Raw genomic sequence first — 19,911 nt, forward strand, 5'->3', positions numbered from 1 at the left:
TGCAGCTTGAGTGAGACATAAATTAACCCCTAATTGTTGACATTTATTTGATCAATGAAATGTCAAAAAATTATTCATAAAGTCTAACTAATATCCACTACAGAAACGTTTTTTTGGTGTTGATGATAGTATTGACAAAAATGATTTAACCCAAGTATAGCACAATGTATTGAAAAGAAGTGTATTGTCATTTAACCCTTTTTTTTTTTTTTTTGCAAATTGAGCAGAGATTTTAGGAAAAATGATGATGAAATGTAGATGAAATTAAATACACCAACTAACCACATGCTAGTAAAGACAGTCAAATGTTTTCTTGCTCCCTAACTCATAGTAATAGACAACCAGACTAAATAATAGTTATATTTAGTTAAACTCAAGTGTCTGTCACAAAATATTTATGATATGTAATAAACCATTATTAGGATTATGTCAATACCAATCTAACGTCCTCACTGTGTGTTTTTCCAGAACAAATCCAGGAGAAAGACGAAGGACCCTACTACAATCACCTGGGATCTGGACCTACTGTTGCATCCATCCGAATTCTGATGGAGACCAGGTGATCTCTCCTCTCCTCTCCTCTCCTCTTCTCTTCTCTTCTCCTCTCCTCTCCTCTCCTCTCCTCTCCTCTCCTCTCCCTCCTACATGTTCTTGCTTTCCATGTCTCCTCCTCCTCTCCCTCGACCTTCCCTCCTCCTCACATTTTGTCCTCAGGGAATCTGTGACCCAGAATCCAGTAGGAGTAACACCATCATCAGCATATCAGAGGGAGGAGGAAGGATAGAGATCCAATCACAGAGAGAGAAACAGAGAAAGACGGTGGGAGAGGAAGTCAGAAGGAAGGGACAGAAGTGGAGAGAAAGTAAACTGTAGTAGAAAATATGATATGATATCATCATGATATTATTCGCTGTGTTTTTGTGCACTAGGATCTTCTTCAGTTGTATTTTATAATATCGCTTTACTATTAATTGAGGATAAAACTTCTGATATATTTTTTTTATGTATGTAAATGATATAAATATAACTTCAAAGAGAGCAATCTCAAATCAAATTGATGGTAAATATACAAGAAGCAATGACGTTCAGTATTAGTCAACAGGACATCTAATCCATGTCTCATATATAGTATTAACAAGACAGCCTCACCAAACTAATCCAATAATCCAATGCCTAAAGTGCATCAATCAGACATTGTTATAAAAAAAACAGGATTACTATTTATTCAATTTAGGGCGCAACAGCAGAAAGATCCCCTGCTGGTGCTTTTAATAACCAAAGTGCAGTTACAGCCTCTGGGATGAAATGCTGTCGGATTATTTCACAAAAACTGGTCGAACATGATGAAATGTTTTTAAGGTTTAGGATTAGTTAAGACAATCTGATGATGTTTTATGGTGTCTGTTATTTGCAACCACATGATACTTAAACAATCAGTGTCGTAACCTTCTATAACTGGATGCCTCATTGAGTCATTCCTCCTATTTACAGAAACTGAACATAGTACATTGTACATTTCACTGAGGCACATGTTTGGTTGTTATTCACTGAATAAGACCAATGAGTCATTAGTCCCGGGAGAGAACAGGTTGAGTGGGGACGTTGGACCAGAGACCACTTTCTGTTTGAGAGATGGTGTAAGATGTTAAGACCCCATAGTCCCCAGCTGACCTTTGACCCACCCCTGACCCTAGCAGGCCACCCCTGTGGTGCTAGAGCCTACTCCACCTCCCACTTTCTCACCCCCCTCAGAGTGATTCCTATTCAGCAGGAGCCCCTTGTGTTCACTGTCATGCCAAATCCGTTCAGGGCTGAAGTTTTCACAATGGCAGGTATCAGGCGGTGAGGTGACCTGATATGGCATCTGACAGGTTCTGATGGTCCACCCCCACCCCCAATGCAACCTATGACCCCTCCCCACTACTATACACCTCCACACTTTGACGAAAGTTGGGGTGGAAATGTGGTCTGGCTGTCCGAGCACTCCCAACACCCATACACACAAACACACAGAGCGAATACACAAAACAACATGATGTGTGAATATTTGGACATAAACCCCAGCAGAGAAATCTGTCCAATAGGATCCCTGTGGCTGACATTGTGTAGAGGCTAGTGGGTTCTGGTTTACACTGACACTCCTGTGTGAAACTCAGCAGAGTCTTATGAACACTCCTCTCCTGCCAGAACTGCTGAGCTTGGCCTGTCTTTGTTAATCTTAAACTACGTTCACATTGCAAGCCTTAGTGCTCAATTTTGATGTTTTTCGAGATCCAATGTTTTTATTTAGCTGCTCACATTATCGTTTAATATGTGGCCAGTATCAGACTCCAATGTGAACTCAGCCTGGCTCTTCAGGACCTGACACACAGAAAAGACTTGAGAGTGCGTTTAAATGTAGTGTCACATCCCTGAAGTCAGGCATGAGCCATTCTGGCTCCAAACACCAAGTGATGAAATGCATGAACATTAAAACAACTATAACTTTTGTCATCTCCTGTGTAGGTATGGAGAGAAAGGGGATGCCGTCCGGATTGAGAAGGTGGTGTACACAGGCAGAGAGGGAAAGAGTTCACGAGGATGTCCAATCGCGAAGTGGGTAAGTTGTATCTTATCACCACTGTCAGGTGATGAAGTTTGAAAAAGCCTTCATCGAATGACGGACATGATGAAAGAATGGTGCATTGTGTTAAAGTAAGAGAGAGAACAACGAAGACAGCCAATTAACAGCAGATTGATGTGCAGGGGGACGTATGTGTGTGTGTACTTGTACTGAATATGTGGGGAGACACACAGCCAAGTTTACTAACAGTGAGTAAATCAGTAGGAGGTCTCTCTCTGTAACAACTGCCTGCTCACCCTTCCTGTCACCCCTGACACTTCCTGCTAATGACTTTATGACTTTATTCCTAACTACTGAGTGAGGCTGTGTGTGTGTGTGTGTGTGTGTGTGTGTGTGTGTGTGTGTGTGTGTGTGTGTGTGTGTGTGTGTCTGTGTGTGTGTGTGTGTGTGTGTGTGTGTGTGTGTGTGTGTGTGTGTACTTTTCTTTGTATAGTTTTTAGGACCAATTTTGGTTCAAAAACATAATTGTGAGGACATTTTGGCTTGTTTAAGGGTTAAGACTTGTTTTTAGGTTTAGGGTTAGAATTAGATTTAGGTTAGGGTTAGGCACTTAATTGTGATCGATAAGGTTAGGGTAAGGTGCTAAGGAATGCATTATGTCAATAATGTGTCCTCACAAGTATTGAGAGACAAGTGTGTGTGTGTGTGTGTTTGAGACAGAGAGAGACAGGGAATATAGTGAGGTATGTGAGGTAGGATATTTATATCCTTTATTCCATCAGAGTAAATGTAATAACATATTCTAGTATGTGTAATGTGAATTGACTTTGCAGCTAATTTAACCTACAGCATCATAAGTAGAATTGTTTCTTCTCAGTAAAGTAATGCATATTTCTATACATGCATCATATATAATTCCAAATTGCAGTGTAAGCATCAACTACATTGTATTTGGCACAGTATTTCAAAAGTGTGTATATGTGCATTACATCTAAAGGTGCTTAACTGTCATTTCATTTTAGTTGTGAGAATGACAGTGTGCATTCAAATCAGAGTGTTGAACTATTGAGCATAAATTGAGGTGTTTCTGATGATTCAGGATGCTTATCTAACTCCCCTGTGTAAGTAAAAGCAAGAATAATGATAAGCTCTGTTTCCTGTCAGGTCATCCGCCGTGGCAGTGAGACTGAGAAGCTGCTCTGCCTGGTGCGTGAGCGTGCAGGCCACCACTGTGCCAACGCTGTCATCATCATCCTCATTATGGCCTGGGAAGGTGTCCCGAAGATGCTGGCTGACAAGCTGTACCGTGAGCTCAGCGACAGCCTCACCAAATACGGCAACCCCACCAGCCGACGCTGTGGCCTGAATGATGAGTGAGTATTGATGGGTACTCTTTGACACTGGTTTTCTAAACAACATGTTTGTGAATGTTCAAACAAATGGTGTCTGCATGTCAGCATTATATTGTATTACTGTACTTTTGCTGCATGTATGCCTGGTGTTTTGGTCATGGAGGAACTTAAAGTGAAGAGTTAATTTTGTAACATTAACTATTTTACCTCAGGTCATTTTATCAGGAGTTAGAGGAAGACCCATATCATTAAGTTTTCTATGTGGTTGGGTTTATGCACATTATCCTGTGAGATGTGTATAGATGTTTGTGATATGGAGAAGTTAAAGTTCTCCAGACATGAAGATAAAATCACCCGAAATCAAAACACAAGGTGTTTGCAAAACATCTTAACTATGTATCTTCCTCACCAGATATTTGCACATGTACCTTAAATGCTATTAGCCTATTGACTCGCTAATTCATGACCTTAAATGTGTGTATTATAAGTTCAAGATAAAATGTATATCTGTTCCATTGCACTTGCAGGAGACCACGATAATGTGGTGTAACATTAGTGCTCCAAATTAAATGTTACCCAAATTTTCTCATTGCCACTTTCATGTCTTATTCAGCTCAGTTGACATGTAGTGTACACGCATGATGTACACGCATACATGGGGTTCACATCATTTATACATTAAGCTGAGAGCATGCTCACTGTCTCCCCCTGCAGCCGTACCTGTGCATGTCAAGGCAAGGATACCGAGAGTTGTGGTGCTTCCTTCTCCTTTGGCTGCTCGTGGAGTATGTACTTTAATGGCTGCAAGTACGCTCGAAGCAAACTGCCGCGCAAGTTCAGGCTACAAGGAGATCACCCTGAAGAGGTATTCATCAAAACCACAACAATGAAGGAGTTGTTTATGTCAGAGTTTGGTCACCATTTTAATGCAGTTATTTTAACGGGACAGTTTTAAAGCTCTTTGGTTTTGCGATTTCTTCTGACCTGTGTTTCAAGTTTTTTTTTTTTTTTGCAGGAGGAGAAACTCAGGGATAACTTTCAGGATCTGGCAACTGAGGTGGCTCCTTTGTACGAACGGCTCGCCCCACAGGCATACAGTAATCAGGTTTGTTGTACAGACACAATCTTAACACAATAATAACCTAATTTCACCACCCACTAAACCTCTAATGTTTTTCACATACAGTAAACCGTTCTGTACATCAGACTATCAAGACACCGGCTGTCACATTAAACACTTCCTGCTTCTTACAAAGAGGTCTCTTAAGTGCTGTCTTTGAGAATGGAGAAAAAAACTTTAGTTGTTAACATGTTGTCTCATGTTGCTGTCCTCTCCCTTAGTGTCAGACAGAGTCCAAAGCTCCAGAGTGCAGGCTGGGCTTAAAGGATGGCCGACCGTTCTCTGGAGTCACTGCTTGCATGGACTTCTGCGCCCACGCTCATAAGGACCAGCACAATCTCCATAATGGTTGCACAGTGGTAAGACCACTCACCATAATCTGAAGTGTTTGTTTTGGTGCTAATTTAACGTGAATAACGGCCACAATGTTATTTTTCTGTGAAGCTAAATAAAGGGATGCTCTGTTGCTTGGCACAGTTTACATTTCACCATATCCCTCTCTGATAGGTGTGCACTTTAACTAAAGAGGACAACCGTTCAGTGCAGGAGATCCCTGAGGACGAGCAGCTTCATGTGTTGCCTCTTTACAAGATCTCCCGGACTGATGAGTTTGGCAACGAGGAGGCCCAGAACCTCAAGATGAAAACAAGAGCACTCCAGGTGCTGCAGGCTTTCCGCCGTGAAGTACGCAAATTGCCCGAACCTGCCAAGTCTTGCCGACAGCGCCGACTGGAGGCCAAGAAGGCTGCGACGGAGAAGAAGAAAAGTAAACTAATGCAGCAGGCAGGGGAGATGCCAGAGAAAACAGTGGTGAAGACTGAGGTCTGCAGTGCACCTCAACCCCAAGGCAATAAAGGTGGGTTATTGTTTTGTGTTTCTGTTTGTGTCACTTTAAGGGAAATTATAGCTGCTTTCAGACATGCATTGAACTCTGCAGATCCTCTGTATTTTCTCCAGAGGAGGTGCATGTGTAAATGGAGATGTAAGAGTGAGAGGCCCCAGATTATCTGCAGACTCTCTCCATCTGGCTCCTGGCTTATAAAATCTGTAGAAAGTCAGGAGAATCCGATGTGAGAACACATCACCACAAGGGGGGGTGGGGGGGTTGATGACACTTCTAACACACAACAGATGCAAAATTTAAAAAATGTAACAAAAAAAAAAAAAAATCTCTCGTGAAAAGGCGATGACACACACTTAAAAGACACAAACATGTCAAGAGAGTTTGTGCCGACAGAGTCACAGCAGAATTAATATGTCACTTCCTGCCTCTGCCTGCTGTACCGGGCTGCACCACCTCTCACCTGTATAATGCGGAGGATTTCTTGCTTTGTTGTGAAAGCTACTGTCCAGTCCTGTTGTGTTGTGCATGTGTGAAAAGCAAAGCAAAGTAAAGTCCGGAGAATTGGGAACAGACTTTATGTCTGAAAATGACTTGTGTTGTTTGACTTGAGGCCTTGTATGGCAGCCTGATATGCATTTACCTTAACCGGTAATCAGTGTGTAAAATTAATCAAAAAATAAATGTCCAATGCAGGAATACAGAAAATAAAAAGATAAAATGCCTTTAATAAGATGATAATAAGTTTAGTATGTAATTTTCCTTTCATTTGTTTTGGTCATTCAGCAATTATAAAACAAGAGATGAAGCCCAACATCAAGAAGGAGCCCTTCAACGGATCAATTGATGGATACACTGTGCAGGCAGCAGACCCATTCAACAACATTTATCCACACCCTGCCTACTATGCAAGGGGAGGCCTCCCCCCAAATGGCCAGCCCTCTGCACCTGATCCAGTGAATGGTTACCATCCACCACCCAATCTGCCCGCAGTGCACTATGGCTACTACAACTACCCCCCTAATGCACTTTTCCCCCCTAAGCTGAGAACCTACGAGGGTCGAAATGGCTCTTTGCCCAAAGCAGGCGGTAAGGCTGTCCAAGTAGACCAGAAACCTGATATTCAGAGCCTTCAGGCCAAACTGGCCCAGTCCTACCCTGGCCACCTGGAGCAAACCTGCCAACCACACCATAGCGCTTATGGCCAGCCTGCAGATTACAACCAGTCCCGTCCTTCCTCTGTCTCCTCTGAGCACTCCAACAGGGGCACTCCAGTAATCAAACAGGAGCCTATGGATGTGCCAGTCTATGAAGGCACAGTGCCAAGCCAGGCTGGTGCTAAAACACCAAGCAACATCATCCAGCATGCTGCTTGGCCAGGACACAAGCTTAATGGAAGTATCGCTCCCACAAACTGGGACAGCCATCTGAACCAGAAACAAAGTTCTGAAGCCTCATCACTGAACCTGGAAAAGCAGCAGTTTCACCAGCACTCACAGCAGCGGCAGTCCTCTCCTTTCCCCCAGCAGTGGGCATCATACCCAGGCTCACATGCAATGATGGCCTCCCCTGCCCCATCACCAACACACCAGGTACCTCTCTCTCCATCTCCATCCCCTTACCCTGGCACTCCGCTCCCAGGTAACATATACCAAGGCTCTGCACGTCCTTCCACCCCACACCTAAGCACCCCTTACCCAGGTACACCACAGCCTGGCACCTCTCACTCAGGCTCAGTTACACCACAGCCAGGTACCCCAGACCCTGGCAACCCCAGACACTGGCCTAGCCCTGCTGCATATAGCCCTGGTTTGAAGCACAGCAATCCTGCAGCATACCCTGACAAAATCTGGTCCAAGACTGGGGAGAGTCGATGTTCCACTCCCCTTGGGCTCCAGGAGAAGGCCTGGAAGTCTTGTGGAGGTTCAGTGGCAGGCAGTACTCCGTCCCCTGCCCCTGAGGGCCGTCTCTTCCCTGATGCCCTGCAGCAGTCAGATCAGGTCCACTGGGACTACAGGCGAGCTGAGAATGACATCGAGAGCATCAAGCGCCGGGAAGAGGACGAGGTGTGGTCGGACAGCGAGCACAACTTCCTGGATCCCAATATTGGGGGTGTAGCTGTTGCACCAGCCCATGGCTCCATCTTGATTGAATGTGCCCGTCGGGAATTACATGCCACCACACCACTCAGAAGGCCTGATCGCTCCCATCCCACCCGCATCTCCCTGGTCTTCTACCAGCACAAGAACCTCAACCAGCCCATGCACGGCCTGGCTCTGTGGGAGGCCAAAATGAAGATACTGGCAGAGCGAGCACTGCAGAGGCAGCAGGAAGCGGCTCTCCTTGGCCTCTCCCAGGAAGACATCAAGGCCCTCGGTAAGAAACGCAAATGGGGGGCTACAGTGGCAGGTGCGAGTCCAGGACCAGGACAATCTAAAGACAAGAGGGAAGGGCCAGTGACAAGGTTAGCCCCCACGTTCCACACCACCTCTATGGTTACTGTGTCTCCCTATGCCTTCACCCGCCTCACTGGGCCCTACAGCCACTTTGTCTGAGGTCAGACAGACACAAACTGACTACAGAGTGGTGCAGTGAAGGGCTGGAGACAGTGATGAGCAGGATGAATGTCTCTCCGCCCGTCTAACAGTCTGGCATCTCTGAATCCTGCCCCCTCTGCAGTCCTCTTGGAGGAGGGGACCTTTTTATTGTTTTTTACCTCATGTCAGGCAGTGGTTTCGTCTTCAGACACACTGCCTGTGGTGCTCTTTCTCTCTCTTCCCTGGAGAGGAACTCCATTGCTTTCTCTTGTTTGTAGAATTTTAATGGTTCTAATTATTGCTATTATCAATATTATTATGATTGCTATTGTTACTGTCAATGTTGTTATTACAGGTATTATTATAATGAAGACTTGTTTTTTTTATTATTGATGTTTTCATTAATGTTATTAATGATATAATTTTTTGCTTATATATATTTTTCAAACCAATCAGTCTGAGTCAGTGGGACTCAAACATTTTTTTTCCATGTTTGGAAAACATGTCCCCTATTTTCTATTTGATTTTCTTTGTTCTTGTCAATATTCCAGCTGTGCTTAGAGGAGGAGCCATTATTTGCGGGGCAAGGCAGCAAATCAATATCACAGTAATCATACCACTCTTTATAGTAAGGCCTTTACAGCAGGCTTCCCGTAGATATGTATCTCTATTATTGACAGATATGAAACCTTCATTTCATACAATCTAGTTCAGGCCTCCATAAAAAAATATTGAAATATTATCAATGTGGGTCTAAATTTCCTAAATTTGGTTTTCCTGCTGAATGCTCCACATTTTCCACAGTGGTTGGTTTCAGTGTGTATCTGAGAGCAGTGACCCCACGCTCTGAAGTCATAAATAATAATAAATGATAGATAATCCAATCTTTCTGATGCAAATGGTGGTAATTTAAAGCCCCATTTAAAAATGATAACCATTAGCCCTTAAACCCCACATTGCTGCTTACCTTGTACCTGGATGATGTGCTCCTCCTCCTCCTCTTCTACACCCTCCAGCTTTCAATTGGTGCTCAACTTTCAGCTCTGTTCGATTTTCATTCCACTACTCTTCATGGCACTTGATGCTGATTTTGTTCTGGTGCTCAAGCTCAGATCTGGCTCAAATAGTATTTGCAAGTAAATATTTTTATTTGGACCAAGGTGGAGTATCAGAGTGATTGGGATTAATTTATTGACAAGTGCAGGAAATTTACCATGCAAAGAAAAGTATAATGACTTATCTTACTCATATTTTGTTTTCCTATGTGGAAAACATCTGGTAATCCACAGAGGCTAAAATAAGTGGTACTATTTTCAAATGCTGTTTGAACCAGATCAGCAAATATCATATAGAGATGTAATAGGTGGCACTCTAGATCTTCCGATCACATTCAAGTGGGGTTGACCACTTTCCAGTGTAAACTCTAGAGGGCAGCAGTGGCTGCCGTTTCAAAGTGGTGTGTACAAACAAACCTTCAAGCACTTGAGATCCATTCAGAAGCCAGTAGTCTTGCCTTGCTGCTTTGACCATCTATGTCCAGTAGAGGGGGATCTCACACCCTGTTTGCTGATCATGGATGAGCTTTGCCAAAGCAGCTCGAGGTAACGCTAAACTTTGCCCCATTGTGGCACAAATGTGAATGAAGAACAGAGATGGCTTTGGAAGGCCCATCCTGGGTCAGAGTAGAAGGACACAGTGTTGGGATAGTAGTGCTTTCCGGTGCTCGTAGACACACTCTGGTGCTCTCCTATTACACTTGATTTACTGTGAAGGGCCCACTCCGTCCTCTGCATGGTGCTGTCATCTTGGAGCAGAGCGAGGCGTGTCCTTCTGCAGGCACCTTTTCACCACAGAGCCAACCAATCAAAGCATGTGTTCGCAGCTCTGTCACTGGGCTTTAGAAAAGGTTCCTTCTGAGGGGATTTTTTTGCAGTTTATCATGGAAAAGTGGTTTGATCTCACACAAAAGTACACTGTACAGAGCAGGGAAAGCAAAGTTTTTCAATGCGTTCTGGGTAACTCATTCACAGAGAAAATTACAGCACTGAGAGTCAAAGAGAGATCTTACAAAACTAGTGGTGCTTCTGGGATTTAGCATAAAATGCAACTGCATTGAGTCAATGAATCTCTCACTTTGTGTGTGTGTGTGTGTGTGTTGTGTGTGCGTGTGTGAAAGAGAAGAACCAAAGAGAGAGACTATTGACAACAGCCAGTAGAGTCCCATGAATGCCTCATTTTTATAATCTCTCCATGAAGCAGGTATCATGGTTTACTTTCAACATATGATGGAAGTTACAATGAACATGAGCGACTAATAGAACTTGACACAGACTAACTCCTGGATGCTGGGTGGTTGTTGGGGTCAAGGCCCATCTGTGAAAGACCCTGTCACCCCTCCGTGGGGGTCAGTCTCCAGCTCTGTACCTCACGCTGTAGAGACACTGGTCACAATCCCAACTTGCTACTGAGGGCAGAGAATCAAGCATATGTCCCTTTGTGTGCTCTAGATCTCCTCACTCGTTTTAACCTCCTCTTTTTTTTTTACTCTTTATTTATTACTACATGGTGATGATGATAATGATTGTCTTTGATGTTTTTTTTTCATCTTTTTTATATAGCTAATACAAATTGTACATACAGAAGAAAAGATTTATAAAAGCACTTTTAATCTTGATTTTAAAGACAAAAAGAAGAGCCGAATATTCACAACTTGAAGCTTAGTTTTTTTTGGGGGGGGGTTTCTCAAGAGAGAGATAAAAAATGTAAATATTAAAATATTTAGGTAAGATTATTTAACTGGTGAGGATAGTAACTAAACAATGACATAACAAGGGGGTATTTTGAAGTGTCTGACAGCCCTTAACAACAGTAAACAACACTTGGACCCGATGTGTTGTGTGTAAATGTGTGCTTCGTAACACTGCTGTTTTGCTTTCTTAAGTACTGTTCCCCATGTCAGCATGTAACCGACAAAGACCAGTCACTTTCTAAAAACTCATTAGCCCACTTATCGAATGGAACTGCACTTGACTTACTCACTTATGATCCCCCCCATGTTGCAGTTGTCTGACCAAAACCTCGACAAATAATATCTGAAGAGAAACTCTCATTATAAAGTCATAATAATGTCAGATTTTAATTTAAACCTGAAAAATACCACAACTCAACAACAACGGTCAGTAAGCTAAGGACAAATCTAAGTAGGTAGCCACAAACCTGATCTGCACTGTCATTTGTTTAAAGGAGTAGTTCAACATTTTGGGAACAATGAGAATATTGAAGCCACTTCCACATCTGAATGATAAATGTCAAGCTAGAGCCAGCAGCTGGTTAGCTTAGCTTAGCATTAAGTGTAGAAACAATGGGGAAAAAAACACCTATTGTTTTCACACTTAGATTTTTGTATGGATCACATAGCGTGCTAGGGAACTGTTTTAGTTTTTTATGCCAACACACGTGAAAGCTTCAGTGTTCTCAAGTCACTCGGCAAGAAAGTAAATAAGCGTATTTAACCACAATGTTGAACTGTTCCTGTAATATCAGTAGACCTGCTCTTGTTTAACCAGTGGAGCCACATGTTCCAGATGTTTAGGGTCACACTGGTGGCTGCAGATCAAGTCTAAAGTGAACCAGTGGGCGATGTTTTAGCGAGTAATTAAACAACCACAATCTTTGTCAGTTGTGTTAGACTATCAGGTATATCTGCCTCCCTGCTTGTTTAGATGTATCTGTCATAATTATCTAATCTAGTTCTCATAATAGTAAGTATGCACTTGACGTCCCTGTGGAGGACACAGTGTTTAGGTTGTGATGATAATTATAAAACACACACACATTATGGTTAACAGTAGTGTGATTGGTGCAGGGGCAGAGACTGGACCCACTTTTCCTTTTTTACCCATGATGCATGGCCCACATTATATACACATACACACTTAACCTAATCGAGGGTGCTGAGGATACGGTATACATCATACCTTAATAACTGTACATTTCTAAATGACTCACCAGTTTGGTGGGTGGTTCTTGTAAGGGTTGGTGCTATTATGATGCTACACCTTAAATTCTGTGTGTGTTTTAAGAAATTTGAGGGATATAAATGATCACCACAAATATTTTTCTGAGCTCCTCGAATGTCCAGAGGATTATACTTTTGGTTAAAGCAGTTTCACGGGATTGGAAGCTGCCCTGGTGCTGACTTTATGAAAAGTCTTTTGTTACAACGCTACAAATGTACATCTCTTTTTTGAGGGCAGGGGGAGACTCAAACAGCTGATCCTACTCTCTATCAACATTCATTCCACGTTGTACTTGAAGTCATTTAAACTCGGACGAGATATAGAATCAGATTATATGAAGACTGTTATCTGGGGTTCATGTTTGGTACAGCGCAAGTACCAAAGGTTATTAAAATTATCTTTTGAGTATGTTGTATATGTTCATGTTAACTGAATGCTAAGATATTTGGACAATACAAGGCTAGCAATTGTGTAATGCCTCCCTCTTCTTCTCCCTAGTCATGCACTTCCTTTACTCCACCACTCTCTTTCTCTTAACACCTTGTATATTTTGTCTTTCACACACACACGCACACACACACACATACACATAGACATACATATGCATCTCACTGTGTATGACCCTAATTTAAGGAACACTCCAAATTTGAGAAAGAGACTTTGACCCTGGCCCATTCAAAAAAATGAAAAAAAAACGAAAAAAGACAACGAACCAACACAACTGGCAGCTACATTCCTTTTTGAGTTTTGGGATTGTTCTTGGTTCTTTATTTTTCATGTCAAGGATGCAGTATGTAAAAAAAGTGTTTTTGTTCAGTCTCTCTCTCTTTGTAGCTGTATGGTGTATTATGTGAATACATAGTGTATGTGGTAAAAAGCCCACAATATTGTTTTATGTCGCGCGATAAATAAAAACATTGAAGTGAAAACATGTTTTGGCTCCATTTATTAATTAGAGGCAGGCATAGAGAGCTCCAGCTTGGGTGCTCACCAGTTACTGTGAATACTCCGTCTCCATTTTCCTCCTGTCACACATGGCTCACCTACCAGTCGGAATAAAGGCTAGCTTGACTGGAGGAAGGCAAGAACGAAGATCAAGAGTGAAGGCAATTCGCATTTAAGACAATGAACATTTAGAGCAGCACAACATTGATGAGAAAAGACTGCGTCTTCTATAAATCGAGGTGTGTCAATGTTTAAAGTATTTATACAAAAGAAAAAGTCTGACAAAGCAGAAATTACGATTGTAGTGATAGAGGTATTGCCAGTTCAGTCAGACAACTCACGTTTGAATGTTTGTTTATTCAACAGTAGAACAGGTTTAGTGTTTGGCGTCTAGGCTCCGACTTAATCACTCCCCCATATGATACACAGGAATGATGGGAGTGATGAGCTAATACTGTAACCCCCCGTCGGAGCCTACAGGTGGATGCTGGGGTGGTGGAGGGGCTGAGACAATTGTCTGTGATACTGCGTAGTAGTTAGGAAGCAGAGAGAGGGATGGGAATTCCCTCTGCTTAAATAGACCGCCTAATGAGGTGGATGAGTACTGTAGATGGTAGTGGCGAGTGAAGTATGTCACATGATGTATGTCACATGAAGTGTGTCACATGATGTATGTCACATGATGAGTGTCACACGATTGAAACAGTGCAGCTCGAGTTGCCTGCCAGAACTAGCTCGCCGGCGTCGCTCCATTTCAGTCAGACAACTCACGTTTGAATGTTTGTTTATTCAACAGTAGAACAGGTTTAGTGTTTGGCGTCTAGGCTCCGACTTAATCACTCCCCCATATGATACACAGGAATGATGGGAGTGATGAGCTAATACTGTAACCCCCCAAAACTGTGCAAATTCGGAGCCTGACGGTTGGATCGGTATCTGCTATGTGTGTGCCATTCGCCGCCGCGGCGTGGCCATTCTCCGTTGGCGCATTGGCCTGCGGGAGAATATACTACCTAGTGAAAACTGTTATGTGCGCCATTCGCCGCCGCGGCGTGGCCATTCTCCGTTGGCGCATTGGCCTGCGGGAGAATATACTACCTAGTGAAAACTGTTATGTGCGCCATTCACCGCCGCGGTGTGGCCATTCTCCGTTGGCGCATTGGCCTGCGGGAGAATATACTACCTAGTGAAAACTGTTATGTGCGCCATTCGCCGCCGCGGCGTGGCCATTCTCCGTTGGCGCATTGGCCTGCGGGAGAATATACTACCTAGTGACAACTGTTATGTGCGCCATTCACCGCCGCGGCGTGGCCATTCTCCGTAGGCGCATTGGCCTGCGGGAGAATATACTACCTAGTGAGACTGATATGTGCGCCATTCACCGCCGCGGTGTGGCCATTCTCCGTTGGCGCATTGGCCTGCGGGAGAATATACTACCTAGTGAGACTGATATGTGCGCCATTCACCGCCGCGGTGTGGCCATTCTCCGTTGGCGCATTGGCCTGCGGGAGAATATACTACCTAGTGAAAACTGTTATGTGCGCCATTCACCGCCGCGGTGTGGCCATTCTCCGTTGGCGCATTGGCCTGCGGGAGAATATACTACCTAGTGGAAACTGTTATGTGCGCCATTCACCGCCGCGGTGTGGCCATTCTCCGTTGGCGCATTGGCCTGCGGGAGAATATACTACCTAGTGAAAACTGTTATGTGCGCCATTCACCGCCGCGGTGTGGCCATTCTCCGTTGGCGCATTGGCCTGCGGGAGAATATACTACCTAGTGAAAACTGTTATGTGCGCCATTCACCGCCGCGGTGTGGCCATTCTCCGTAGGCGCATTGCCCTGCGGGAGAATATACTACCTAGTGAAAACTGTTATGTGCGCCATTCACCGCCGCGGTGTGGCCATTCTCCGTTGGCGCATTGGCCTGCGGGAGAATATACTACCTAGTGAAAACTGTTATGTGCGCCATTCACCGCCGCGGTGTGGCCATTCTCCGTAGGCGCATTGGCCTGCGGGAGAATATACTACCTAGTGAGACTGTTATGTGCGCCATTCGCCGCCGCGGCGTGGCCATTCTCCTTTGGCGCATTGGCCTGCGGGAGAATATACTACATAGTGAAAACTGTTATGTGCGCCATTCGCCGCCGCGGCGTGGCCATTCTCCTTTGGCGCATTGGCCTGCGGGAGAATATACTACGTAGTGACACTGCATAAGGTTAGAGGGGAATGTACTACCATGTGAATGTGGATCCTCGGAAGCATGTAACAGTGAATAACCAGCGGATCGAATGTTCTAAACCCAGCAACCACCAGATTTGCAATGAATAGGATTTTACATCGGAACAGATATACACATTATTCAGGCTCAAGGGGGCAGGAACTCATGATCTTTTGGAACCTGACGTAGCATTGGTATGCAGAGGATGACCAGCGGCCCAGGGATTTAAGAGTGGCGGCAGGCAGATGTAGAGCTGCAGTCGTCGCTGCACCAATTCTTAATGAGTGAGGAGAGTAATGTTTGGGTGGTAGGCCACAGCTCCGGACCAGATCATGAAGCATAGTAGAAAACCAGGATCTCGTCATGGGTTTGCGGCCATCAATGGTGAAGAGAGGTGCCAATCGATGGGTTTGGAAGCGGTGATGCAGAAATTTTGTCATGGAAGAGAAGGGGCAGAAAGAAGTATTATTTTTTGCAATGTAAATTAGAGTGCCTTGACTAAATCTATCCGTTTGAGTGTTTTTGAGCGGCCCTTATTGATGATTTCTACCGTTGCTGCATTGTCACAGAATACGGTAATTTGTTTCCTAGCCCAACTTTTTTCCCCATGGAGTGCAAGCCACGACGATGAGGTAGAGCTCATAAAGGGCTGTGGATTTGGATTCGTCATTGAGGCAATGGATTTCAGTTGGCCAGACATCTGCGAACCATTCGTTATTATAAAATCCCCCAAAACCAACAGAAGGGGCGGCATCGGTAAAGAACTGGATGGAATCTGAAGATTCCACAAAGTCATTATAAAAGAATGAAATACCATTCCATTCTTCGCATAACAAGGACCAGAAGCGCAGATCTGCTTGACAACCTTCATCTAGAACCACCAGATCATTTAGATTTTGGACGGAATAAGCCAATTCAATTAGGCGGGATATGAACGAGCGACCATGTGGAATTATGCGCATCGCGAAATTCGGGTGGCCTAACAGAGATAAAAGATCTCTTTTAGTGATAATGGCATTAGTCGACCGGAATTTAATAGCTGCTCTGATGCGAGACAATTTTTTCTTGTGGCAGAGATGCCTGCATGAGTAAGCTGTCAAGGGTTATACCGAGAAAATCCAGGTGGGTGGACGGGCCTATTGTTTTCTCTTCTGAGAGAGGAACACCTAACTCGCTGAAAAGGTTCCTAATTGCAGAGATGTTGCGAGCTGGTGGTGATGAGGGAAAGTCTATGACTAGGAAATTGTCCAAAAGATGTAGGACGAACGGGAGTTTGTACGAGTTGTAAAGAATCCAGCATAGTGCTTCTGAGAGAGTGTTAAAAATGGAGGGGCTACTGCGGCAACCGAATGTCAATTTGACGGAATAATAAAACTTTGAATTCCATTTAATACAAAAAAGGTGCCATTGAGAGGGGTGAAGTGGAAGGACTTTGAAGGCATCGGTAATGTCGGCCTTTCCTAGCCATGCACCGACACCTGCTAACTTAATCATCTGTATTGCGTTGTCGATGGAAGCGTAGAATAAAGAAAAGGGTTCTTTGGGAATTAGGCTGTTTATACTGGGAATTGTAGAATTGTGAGGAGCTGAGAGGTCGATGATGAGACGTTTTTCTGAAATAATGGCTAAATAGGTATCAAGTTCCTCTCTGCGTAGTGGATAAACCTCATATATAGTGTCTCTGAAGACACCGAAGGCAACGTTGAATTCAGCCAAGGTTAGTGTTTTTGACAGTCTGGGGTCGCTGTCTTTTAAAACAACGGAAAACTCCCCGCAATCCACGTATCTCTTATCAGCAGTTTCCGAACCAGATAATATTATCTTCACAAGATTAACATCATGGCCTGCCAAAACAAACAACAAAATGGGAGTGGCATCATTTACTCACTGAGTGTACCCCTTTTATTTATTTGTTTATTTAATTCTTCTCTCCTCCCTGTTTATAAATGTATGCAGAATGATGTGACAGATTACCTGTTAGAATGTGGTTCCTGAGGGAATCAGAAATTGCTGCTGCTGGAGGGAAGAACTTGGTGCCCACGGTTGGGGCTGGAACTGCAGTTCCCAATGTCCTTTGAGGTGTGACGTCAGTCGGAAGTACGCACACTTGCGCCGGCCAGGAAGTAGCCGAGGATGGTCCGGGATTATTTGCATTGCCCATGGGGAAGGCGACGTTTACTTCTAAAGTTTGAATTCTTGTATTTATAACGTTTAGAGACGATTTCATTTCTCGTAGAGTGGACAGGATGGATGCTTCGGCGGATGGACCGTGTTCTGGTGTCTTCTGCTTTTTTTGATGGTATATTGTCGGCGGTTTTAAGAGAGGATGGTGGAGCACCGCGCTTCTTTGCTGGAGCTTTGCCTTTACCTTTTGGAGGAGCGCTGACTGGATTCTCGGCGTTTGAGCTGCGGTGTGCGTCATCGGTCGGATTATCTTGAGTCAAAAGGTAATCGAAGAGTTTCTCGTGGTTGAGGCCAGCTGGAACTGAAATCTTACGAACATACAATTCTTCCAAAATGCGGTGAATGGGCCACCCGGCGAGACGTTTGCGGGTGACGCGGGAGCTTCGGCGCTGACGTTGGGTGTCAGAATCGTTCTCGGATTGAACCTCGACGGAGGGAACCTGGGTTTCAGGGATGAGTCCGACGTCTTCCTCTGAGGACTGAGCCTCAAACTCAGAATCAGAGATGGCAAGAGACATGGCGATCGACAGAACCAGGAGGTAGGATAACAATCTCATAAGTAAGTATGCTGGAACGCTGAGACAATTGTCTGTGATACTGCGTAGTAGTTAGGAAGCAGAGAGAGGGATGGGAATTCCCTCTGCTTAAATAGACCGCCTAATGAGGTGGATGAGTACTGTAGATGGTAGTGGCGAGTGAAGTATGTCACATGATGTATGTCACATGAAGTGTGTCACATGATGTATGTCACATGATGAGTGTCACACGATTGAAACAGTGCAGCTCGAGTTGCCTGCCAGAACTAGCTCGCCGGCGTCGCTCCAGTAATGGTAGTATACAGTGTGTGAGTAGGCATATGGTTTATCTAAGCAATCTAGTTGTAATCATAATCCATGATCAGCTGCCACCATGATCCATGATGTGGCTGCAGCCGCGATTCTGGATCAGCACTTCAGCTCCTGAAACAGCCTTCCTCTTGTCTCAGCCTGATCCGTAAGATCTGCTCCTATTTCTGTCTCCCTCCACTAATATTTATTTGTCTCAAATAATGAGATTCTTTAGATAAAGTTAAGATCCAAAAGAAAACTTGATTGGCTTACACATGAGAAAACACAATATCTGGAATTTGTCTGAGTGATCAAGTCTAAAGAAAAAACTGCAGCAGAACATCTCCTGGACAGGATAATTACTGTAGTCTCCATTCATCATTTATACCATGTGAGCTGGAGCCACTCCCAGGTGACAGCGGGGGAGAGGTGGGGTGCACACAGGTTGACAGTCCATCACAGGATTAACATGCAGAGACAAACAACCATTCACACCTACAGTCAATTTAGAGTCACCACTTAACCTAAGATCATTCTGCATGTCTTCGGACTGTGGAAAACTAAGGCAGACACAGAGAACATTCAATCGCCACAAAGAAAGACTTGGGATTCAAACCTAAACCCTCTGATGCGATAGCGCTAACCACTACACCACCGCACCGTGACACCCTTCTGTAGTCTCTTGTTCCTGATCATTTGTTTCTCATAAGACAAAGACAAGACAATTGTGAGCAACACAATTTCAGTCTGCCCTATCAGTGGTAAGTACGGAACAAAGATATTGATCTGAAAAGGTCATCCTTGAAGCCCTTTTAATCAGTTTGGATACATGCAGCTAACTCATGGTATTTAAAAGAGCAGCTGGCCATAGAACAGTGGAAGAGCACATGTCATCACTATTGATTTCAGTCTAACAAGAGCAGGCGCCTAGTTCAGCTGACAGCAGGATGATCAGCCAGAGAGCAGAGTGCAGTGTCCTCATTAAGCAGCTTTCAATCAATTAATCGATTTTTAAGGCTCATATTCACAAGTCACAGGTGCATCATCCTCTGTTCTTAACCCGTAAAAGAGTAAAGAAAAACTCCCCAAAAAAGCCTTTTAACAGGGGAAAGAAATGTAGAAACCTCAGAGAGAGCCACATGTGAGGGATCCCTCTGCAAGGACGAACAGAAGTGCAATAGATGCCGTGAGTAGCAGAGTACATCAACAAAATAACAGTTTTGTGATTATGAAAAGTAAAATAGTAAATACTAACAAAGCATTGATCAACGCTGAGAGCTGGGCAACACAAAATAGACTAAA

At 44.0% G+C, this 19,911-nt stretch overlaps 2 protein-coding genes across 10 annotated transcripts in view; one reads left to right on the top strand and one right to left on the bottom strand.

The window, feature by feature from the left end:
• Positions 1–13,361, top strand: part of tet3 (tet methylcytosine dioxygenase 3) — a 38,405-nt gene extending 25,044 nt beyond the window's left edge. For all 9 annotated transcript variants that reach the window (XM_034594941.1, XM_034594942.1, XM_034594949.1 and 6 more), the window contains 8 exons: positions 469–559; positions 2,506–2,599; positions 3,728–3,936; positions 4,630–4,780; positions 4,931–5,020; positions 5,257–5,394; positions 5,543–5,891; positions 6,663–13,361. In XM_034594941.1, the coding sequence (XP_034450832.1) occupies positions 469–559; positions 2,506–2,599; positions 3,728–3,936; positions 4,630–4,780; positions 4,931–5,020; positions 5,257–5,394; positions 5,543–5,891; positions 6,663–8,431 (2,891 nt within the window). In that variant the 3' untranslated portion in view covers positions 8,432–13,361. The remainder of the gene's footprint in view (positions 1–468; positions 560–2,505; positions 2,600–3,727; positions 3,937–4,629; positions 4,781–4,930; positions 5,021–5,256; positions 5,395–5,542; positions 5,892–6,662) is intronic.
• Positions 13,362–16,179: 2,818 nt separating this feature from the next.
• On the bottom strand, positions 16,180–18,300 carry LOC117767731. The gene is given in 3 exon segments (XM_034595566.1): positions 16,180–16,653; positions 16,655–17,442; positions 17,967–18,300. Coding segments are annotated over 3 exon segments (1,590 nt in total). The 3' UTR covers positions 16,180–16,185.
• Between the last annotated feature and the right edge of the window lie 1,611 nt (positions 18,301–19,911).

Source organism: Hippoglossus hippoglossus, chromosome 9 (assembly GCF_009819705.1).
Source record: "Hippoglossus hippoglossus isolate fHipHip1 chromosome 9, fHipHip1.pri, whole genome shotgun sequence".
In the NCBI taxonomy this organism is placed as follows: domain Eukaryota; kingdom Metazoa; phylum Chordata; class Actinopteri; order Pleuronectiformes; family Pleuronectidae; genus Hippoglossus; species Hippoglossus hippoglossus.